The sequence below is a fragment of the Equus asinus genome, chromosome 8, assembly GCF_041296235.1.
Source record: "Equus asinus isolate D_3611 breed Donkey chromosome 8, EquAss-T2T_v2, whole genome shotgun sequence".
NCBI lineage: Eukaryota > Metazoa > Chordata > Mammalia > Perissodactyla > Equidae > Equus > Equus asinus.
Window position 1 is genome coordinate 86777795 of NC_091797.1, and position 8850 is coordinate 86786644.

At 62.6% G+C, this 8850-nt stretch overlaps 1 protein-coding gene across 1 annotated transcript; it reads right to left on the reverse strand.

The window, feature by feature from the left end:
* Positions 1–2774: 2774 nt before the first annotated feature.
* On the reverse strand, positions 2775–8632 carry TMEM119 (transmembrane protein 119). Its single transcript, XM_044775728.2, has 2 exons — positions 8504–8632; positions 2775–4823 (listed from the first exon to the last, which is right to left on the reverse strand). The coding sequence occupies exon 2, from the start codon at positions 4809–4811 to the stop codon at positions 3984–3986; it is 828 nt and encodes a 275-aa protein (XP_044631663.1). The 5' UTR covers positions 4812–4823; positions 8504–8632; the 3' UTR covers positions 2775–3983.
* Positions 8633–8850: the final 218 nt, after the last annotated feature.

Here is an 8850-nt window from a genome sequence, read left to right on the forward strand (position 1 = left end):
GCAGTGGACACGAAACCCTCGCCCCCCACCCCACCCCGCCACCAGCAGAGGGGCCCGGCATTTGGATCACAGAGAAGTTCTAAAGTGAAGAACCAGGCAGACCTGGGTTCAAACTCCAGCTGTACCCGGCTGTGTGACCTCGAGCAAGGCAGTGCGCCCCTCTGAGCCTCGGTTTCCTTGTCTGTGAAATGGGAATAGTGAAATGGCTCATCTCTCTGCGGAGAGAGTGGAGAGGGTTAGACGTGGTTGTGGATGCTCTGGCACAAACGCCTTCCTTCGGCCTGACACACTAGCACGCATGTGCACACACACCCAGAGCAGCTGCTGTGCACCAGGCCCTGCGCCAATTGCTGGGGACAGAACAGCGGCAGACAGACCCCGGACCCCGCTGCTCGTGGACTCCGTGTCTTGACAGTGACGATGCCCCACCGCACCCTCAGACCGTCTGATTTGATTGGTCTCGGTGGGCCCGGGAGTCAGGATTTTTAGCTCCCAGGTGACCCCAATGTGCAGGGTGGAGACTCCAGCCAACGGGGAGGATCATCCCCTCTTTACACATGTGGAAACGGAGGCCCAGAGAGGTGAGGCGACTTGCCTGAGGCCACATAGCTAGGAAAGGGTGGAGCTGGCATTGACTCAGCCCAGGGCCCAAACCACCCTGACCAACACGAGAGGGTTAAAGACGATGCGCCCAGCGCAGAGCTGCCCCGGAGACCCGAGTTCCGTCCCTCCCACTCTCGCCCTGGACGTGACCCCCAGCCGCAATGCCAGCCCGTGGGGCTGATCAGAGCAGGCAGGGCCTGGGGAGGGGGCTCTCCCACACCCCACCCCACTTCGCCCGGGGCCCCTGTTCCCACCCTGAGCTCGAGTCCGTGTCTGGGGGCATTTTGCTTGCCCTCTCCCTCCCACTTTACGGCGACAGCAGGCCCGGTGGGGGGACAGGGGCTGGGGCAGCTGTGCTGTTTCACCAGTCCTGGGACCACGGGGGCCTGGCAGACCCTGGCAGACCCGGGTCCCTGGGAACAGGGGAACCCCTCATCCCCACCTCAAGCCCTGCGTGCCCCCTCGCCCCGCCCCACCTCACCCTGCCCCAGCCACTCTCCCTCACGGCTGCCTCCCCCCTGGTGCCGACCAGATGTGCGCCCACGAAAGGCCCCTCCTGGGTAGCTCCATCGTAGACGTGGGAGCAGACTGGAGGGGCCCGGAGCCTGCAGTCCCCTCCCCTGGGGCTTCGCTTATTCCTTCACTCATTCATTCATCAAAAAAGCAGGAGAGTCAGCAGAGCACTCAGACTCTGCGATCAGACTGCGGGCCTGGAATCCTGGCTGTGTGACCTGAGCAAGCGACTTCACCTCTCTGGACCTCAATTTCCTCATCTGTGACATGGGGACGGTAACAGTGCCCCCTCATGGGGTTGAGAGTCTCAGTGAGTTCATGATGCCTAGTGCTTGAGGTGGTGCCCGGCCACCACAGGGCCTCATTAACTGTGAGCAATTATCATTATCATGGAGCCCAGGGGACTGTGGAAGAGAGGCCGGGTGGGGGCTTTCAGGGAGGGCTCCCAGGAGGAGGGGACATCTAGGCCAGAAGCTAAAGGATGAGGGGGAGTTAGCAAGGCAAGGAGAGGGGTGGAAGTGTGTCATAGGCAGAGGGAATAGTAGCTATACAAGCTCAGAGGTGAGGGAGGGCTTGGCTCCTGCGCTGGGGCTCAGACCACCTCCTTAATTCCCCCGCCAGTCTCAGGGGACATAGGCTGTGGCTGAGGCCACGCACTCCATCTGCAGGGCCCAGGTGAACATTAACGGGGAGCCACTGACCAGGGAGCTGCTGACTGGGAAACTCACCCCTGCCTGCTCCCCTGGGATCTCCAGCGTCTGCTTTAGTCTTACCTGGCTTTTCCTTGTCCTGGGGAAGCTTAATGCCCTCCCCAGCCACACTCCAATGCCTAGGATCCCACAGGAGCTGAAGAACAAGGAGAGAGCCCGTCACACCCAGAGAGGTTGAATGGTTTGGCCAGAGTCACACAGCATCCGGGTATTCGGTATTTGTGTGCAGTTCTCCTCACTCCTTGGGCGGGAGCTGGTCTGGGCTGAGAAGGGGAGTGCCCTCCCCCACCGAGCAAGACAGAGGCCATTGTGTGTTGTGAAACCCAAACCCAGCCCCCTCCGGATGGATGTGAGGTCGGCGGAGGAGAGGGCTGCGGGGGGACGGCCCCCCGCCCCCATCATCCCGGGGACCCAGCACGTGCTCCCAGCGCAGCCACATCTGGACTCCAGCTGGCAGCTCCGGAACGGAGGGGGAGCCGTGGCCGCGGCAACTCGCCATCCAAGGCGAGGAGGAGCCTGGCGGGTGAGGAGACAATGGCCGAGGGCACGGCAAGCATGGCATCGTCCACGAGGCCAAGTCCAGTCCTCCGCGGCTCTGCAGAGGGCTGGGAAACAGAAACCTCGGCCAGGAGCCCCTCTGCTGCCCACGTGAAACAGAGAGGTGGCGGCTCTCCTGTGGCCACAGCAAGTAGCACAGCCATGCATGGGACCTGGCTCTGTGTGGCCACGAGTCCAGGGCTGGTGCTCAGCCTGAGGCACCAGCTCCCAGCCCTGTCCCCACGGGGCACCCCTCCCTCCCTCGCTTGCCCACACCAGCCTGCCATTCGGCCCCCAGGGCCTAGCTGATGTGTCTCCCCATGAAAGCCACCCCACCCCCATGGAACAGCCCGGGGAAACGCCCCCCGTGTCCCAGCCGACTGGCCCCCTCAGAAAACCAGCGAGACTCAGGCCAGAAGAAAGGTTTATTGTGCTGGTCTGTTACATCTCAGCACCTGGAGAGTCATGCAGAGTTTGGGGGGCCCCGGACGGAGGGATGGGGAAGAGGCCCCCCCCAGAGCCTCCCCAGATCAGGACGGAGCTCAGGCTCCCTTGTCGAGGACGAAAGAATGCAGGGGGCACAGGCTGCCAGACCACACGTGCGAGCACAGGGCGGGGGCCGGGCCCCCCTGCTCCGGGCTGGGTGTCGGAAACCCTCCCCTCACCCAGACTCCCCAGAGGGGATCCCCTCACACGCAGCCCCCCGGCTTCCAGGCTGCTGGGGGTCCTGCCAAGAAAGCAGTAGTGGGATGAGAGGCGGCCCTTGAGGGGGCCCGAGCCCCCATACCCCTGACCCTGGAACAGTCAGAAACGGAGGGCACCGTCGGGAACACTTAGAGCAGTAATTTCCAGAGTGTGCTCTGCAGGACGTTACTCTGTAGCTGGAAACAACAAAAATGAACTCCACAGTCAAAAGCAGTTGGAGAAAGGCTGAGGGGACCCAGAGTCCCCAGGGGCCTTAATGTAGCACTTGTCAGAGCCCTGGGGAGCTGGGGAGCTGCGGGGGCAGAGAGGCAGTGGCTGTGCTTCCCCAACTCATCGGACCGCCAAAGCATTTTTCCACAGGGTACCTCAGGCAACCCAGTTTGGGAAACCCTGGTTTACGACCCTGGAGGGGCCCCTCGCAGAAGTTTCCTGATTGATCAGGCCCCCTTCTGCAGTGGCTGTAACTGCACCAACCCCAGGACATCAGCACCTCCTGTTCAACCTCTTCCAAAACTAGTGATTTGGGGGTTTTTCCTCCCTCCATGGAAAAGCAGCGACATTTGCACCGTCACGAGGGACCCGTGATGCGTTTCCCTGCTGACGCGGCTGATGTCCGTGGGCCGCTTTCTCGTGGCTGGAACAGGGATGCACCCCCGTCCCCACCTCCCCAGAGGAGCTGTGGGATGTAGGCCTTTGGGGCCACGGAGGCAAACGTTTCTGGAACTTGCTGAGATTCCTGTGGTGGACCAGAGACCAGCATCTCTATCTGCTGGAGGGGCAGGACACGCTGGCATGTGTGGCGGGGGGAGGCTGAGGAGGGGGTGTCAGGGGGCAACAAGGGCCAAGGGCCTTTCCAAGCCTGAGGAGGTGACCGATGGTGGTCTGACAGTCAGGGCGGGCAGCCCTGGAGGCCTGTTAGATGCTGGGGGGGATGCTGCCACCAGCACAAGAGCTTTCGAGGGGACCAGCTGGGTCCCCAGCTTCCTGGGCCAACGAGGGAGCCGCCCCTGGCTCCCCTTGGCCTTCGCCGGCCTCCCCCGCTGAGCACGGCTCCTCTGGCACCTCTGGTTTCTCCGCTGGGTCCCCGCATGCCTGGGCCGGCTGGTCCCCCGCCTGGCTGCCCTGCTCCTCCTCGGACTGGCCCTCTGTCATCCTGGCTCCGTCTCCGGCGCCCGGGGTGGCCCTGGTGGGAGACTTGAGGTTCTGGGTGGCGGCGAGGATGTCAGCCTGGAGCTGCTGTGAGGAATCCAGGGCCTCCTCGGGCCGGCCGTCGGGGGCCCTGTCGGGGACTTCGCTGAAGGCGCGGGGGCCCCCGGCCCGGTCGCTCTGGTCCACGTACTTCTTCTTGGGGAAGGAGGAGGGGTAGTAAGCCGAGGCCTTGTGCTTCTGGCGGGTGATGAGAGCGGCGCAGACAATGAACATCAGCAGGAAGGCCAGGGAGCCCACGACGGCGATGAGCATCACGTACTGCCGGAAAAAGTCCACGATCCCGTCCAGGAAGTTGGTGGGGGGCTTGGGGCCCGCCAGGGGCGTGGGCTGGGGCCCCAGCGATGTGGGGCTGAGGGCCGGGGTCCGAGGCGGTGGGAGGCTCGGGGAGGAGGCCGATGAGCCCTCGGCCTCCCCACTGCCCCCCGAGTCCTCCAGGAAGGCAGCCTGCAGGGTCACGGAGTGGGCCGCCGCCGGCAGGGCCCTCAGGAGCAGCAGCAGAGACACGACGAGGCTGGGGGCCACGGCAGAAACCATGTCGCCCGGGAGCTGTGGGGAAGCGAGGCAAGAGAGAGGTCAGAGTGGGCCTCCAGGGTCTCAGGCGACCCCCAGGAGCCGCAGAGAACATATTCTAACAAGTGGCTTCCTTTCTCTGGGGTCTGAGCTCCCCCACTGTACAAGGGACCCCAGTCCTTCATAAGTAGGGTCCACACCTGCCCCCGAAAGCCACTCTGAGGTCTGGGAGGGCAGAGGCTGAAGCCGATTTATCCCAGCATCCTCAGGGTTTTGCACACTATCTGGTATATAGTAAGTGCTCAATAAATGCATCTTGCCTGACTTGGCTGAATTAATAATAATAACTTATCCTTTCATGGCTCACCACATGCCAGCACTATTTTAAGTTTCTTATGTGGCATTTCTCACTGAATCCTGAGGCCCACCTGGCCGGGGTGGGCCTGTCATTATCCCCATTTTCCAGGGGTTGAGGGACTTGCGAGGGAAGGGCTGGCGTTTGGATGCAGGCACTCAGGGAGAGGCAATGGTGGGGCTGAGTAACTGAGAAACTGAGGGAGCTGAATGACCCCCCTCCTCTGGGGAGCCCTCCCCAGCAGCCCCCAGCCCCTCAGTGGTCCCCTTCTCGCCTCCGGAAGATGCAGAGGTTCTGAAGCCTCTGGACTCCCTGAGCTCAGCATTGGGCCTGCGTGCCAGGAGCACGCCGACAGTGTCCACCCCACGGTGAGCCCTCACCTCAAGGCTCAGAACGGGGCCCAGGGGACAATTCTTGTGCCCGAGACAAAGCTGGAGACAGCTGGAACCAGAGTGCGACGGCCACGACTGAACGGGAACTAGCCCCACACCTCCCTCCCCCACGGAAGGAAGGCTGCCCCCGACATGAACCCCCAGACCCAGCTGACTGAGAAATTCCTCACAGCCCAGGCTTGCAGGGGAGCACAGCTTCTGAAAACCGAACTCTCTCGGCCAGCCAGAGTGGGGCTGGGCACTCAGACAAACCCAGGGACCCCTTTCTGTGCCCCCCAGGCCGGCCCCCAAGAACCCCACCTGATCCAGCGGAGGGCCCAGGACCCTGACGCAGGGTGGGGCTTGAAGCTGCAAGATGGAAGAGCCTTGGGAATCTCCTGTCTGAGGCCCTGTCTCAGGGCAGCAAGATGGGGGACCGAGGCCTAGAGAAGGCAAGGGGCAAGCCCAAGGCCACACAGCAAGTTCCTGGGCTGGAGGAGGAAGTCAGTTTCCCAACACCTTGACTGCAGGTCCCCTCAAGGTGACCTGGGGATTAGGAGATGAGGCACGAATGACACGGAGCCATTGCGTGGCTTGCTCCCAGTGCCCTGAGGCCTCCCAATTGAGTGTCATTCACTGAAATTAATCGCAGTGACATGAATTTGGACAAACTGACTCAGATGGCGAAACATGAAAAGTAATTCCAGGACATAAAAAGAAGCAGTCGTGTTCAGGGGCTCATTGTAAACGAGCTGGGGGTCCCCTACTTGCGCCCTGGGCTCCTCGTCGGCGCACCCCTTGTGTGGACGCGAGCCCATAGGAGGCCTCGGGGCGGCGGCTCACCCTGTCTCCATTGCTCCGAAAGGAAGCGGAGGTCCAGAGACAGGCAGTGACTTGCCCGAGGACACACAGGCCGCACCCCCTGGTTGATATAACTCGTCAGCTGGAACAAGGACCTGAGATGCTCCGGGAACGTCCGGAGCCTTCCTTCCCGGGCCTGCCCTCTCTGGCACTTGTTAGCAAAGTTTCCCACCGACGGCTTTGATCCTCGGGCTGGCTGGGCCTCACTTTCCCCGTCTGTAAATGGAGGGCAGGTGGGGAGGTGGCCACAGTCCCGCCTCACAGGGCTGTCGGGACCCATGCGATAATGCTCGGGAGGAGCCGGGCACAGAGTAGCTGCTGGTGGAAAAGGTGGGATTCGGGGCCCCCGGGGTCCCCCGGCTCCAGGGTCAGTCAACATTTTCCAACCCACATCCACAAATGGTTCTCTTCGCCTGCCGTGTAAATTTGCTCATTGTCTCCCCCACTCGCCTGAAAAAGACCAACTTTTTTACCTCTTTGAGTGAAATCTCTTCAGCTCTGGCCACTGAGGAATGCAGGACCAGACACACACACACACACACATGCGCGCGTGCACGTGGCAGTGAGCTGGACAGAGGGAACTGCTCACTTCCCCCTGAGCCTCGGGGTCGGGGCAGAAGATGAGGACAGAGGCCACACAGTCGTTGGCTCTTAAAGGACAAGATCCCAACTGTCAGAGTCCCCAGTCCCCGCAATCCGTCCCGGCCTCCTGGGAAAGGTGCAGGCAAGGTGTGGGGAGCCAGCCAGGCCTCGCAGGAGACGGTGGAGTGACCCTGCCCCCCGACAGCTCCCGGCCTCAGTTTCCCATCTGCAGAATGGGAGCACAGACCTGGCCGGCTCTGAGATGACCATTCTGCCCGTCAGCTGCCCCCTCCTTCCCGGGTCGTGATTTTTGCCAGGACTCAGAAACTCACAGGCCGTGAGGAGTGGGGTCAGGCCAACCTCTCTCGTTTTTCCCAAGAGGAAACTGAGGCTGGAGACTGGGGATGGGCTGCCCGGGGCCGCCTGGCCAGTCGGGTGCAGCCCTCAATGGGGAGGCAGCTCAGGAGAGTGGGGAGGTCATTTTCCAGCTGTGTGTCCTGAGGCCGGGCTCGTCACCTCTCTGAGCCTCGGTTCTATGTCTGTCCCATGGGGATAAGGCCACCTCCCTGGACCACTGTTAGGACAAGAAACAGCATGCCCGATGCACCTTGGGGTCAGGTAGTGGGCACCAGGTTGTGGCCCAGAAGCCAGACTGGAGCAGGCCTCTGTTGGAGCCCGTCTCACTCAGGGCTTATTGTGTTATGATGGTCACACTTTGACGTCAGGAGTATGCAGACGATGCAAATCCACTCCTAAGGCCTAGGGACAGCGAGCCCTGAGGCCGAGGGGCCAGAGTAGCTGCCCCACCCCCACCCAGAGACTGGTGGCCAGAGGGGGAGGGGCGCCCACAAAAACCTGGCTTCAATTAGTGGCCTTTGGGGGAGAGGGGTCTGGCTGAAGCGCTGCCCCCTCCCGCCCTGGGGCAGCCGAGGACAGGGACCTGGGCCCCTTGGAAGGGAGCCCTGCGGAGGGACCGGGGTCCTGAGGGCTCAAAATCCACACACACACACACACACACACACAGAGCAGCAGCACACGGACACACAATATACAGACATGCAACACAGACACACAACACGCAGACACACAACATGCACACACCCCAGAGAGCCTGCAGGGCCCACAAGCACGGACACACAGGCAACACAAACGGACACGCAACGGGCCGATCCTCCAACATGTGCGTATACACAACCCCCTGACACACAGTTGATCCCCACAGACAGGACAACCCCGTCCACACCACCCTCCCGCTGACCCTGGGAGCGACCCCCCTGGTGTCCACTTTCCAAGAACGACACCTCCCCCCACAGCCAGGCCACGACGGCACACGCACGCTTCGGCCCCCCCAGGCCCGCACGCGGGGCGCACAGGAGGCACACCTCTCCTGCCACCCTCCCCCTCAGCACACACACACAGCATCCGACACACACTCAAAACTCACACAAACTTAGAGATGGCCCCCAACACACTCTCACAGCCCCCAGTCCCCAAACTCCAAGATACCCCCAGGCTGCCCGGACAGAGGAGGGGACCCCGGGACTCACCAGCTCGTGCGCACACAGGTCTGGGCGCTCCCACCAGGTGGAGTGAGAGCGAGTCCGAGGCAGTGCCCGGCCGCTGCTCTGGGCTGGCGCCGGCCCTGCCTCCTCCCGCCCCTCCCTCCTCCCTCCCCCTCCTCCCTCCCCCTCCCTCGGCCACAGGGCCAGCTTGGTTTCATTAAGAGGGTTTGGGGTGGGGACAGGGGGAGGGGCGGGGCTGCTCCGGCCACACACAATCCCCGTGGCTGGGCTCCCTCGGCAGCAGGGCCCCCTCCACACCCCAGGGAGACCAGATGGGGCATGTCCTTCCTGGCCACGGGTCCCCAGGGCAGGCAGGGGCCGACGGACAGACA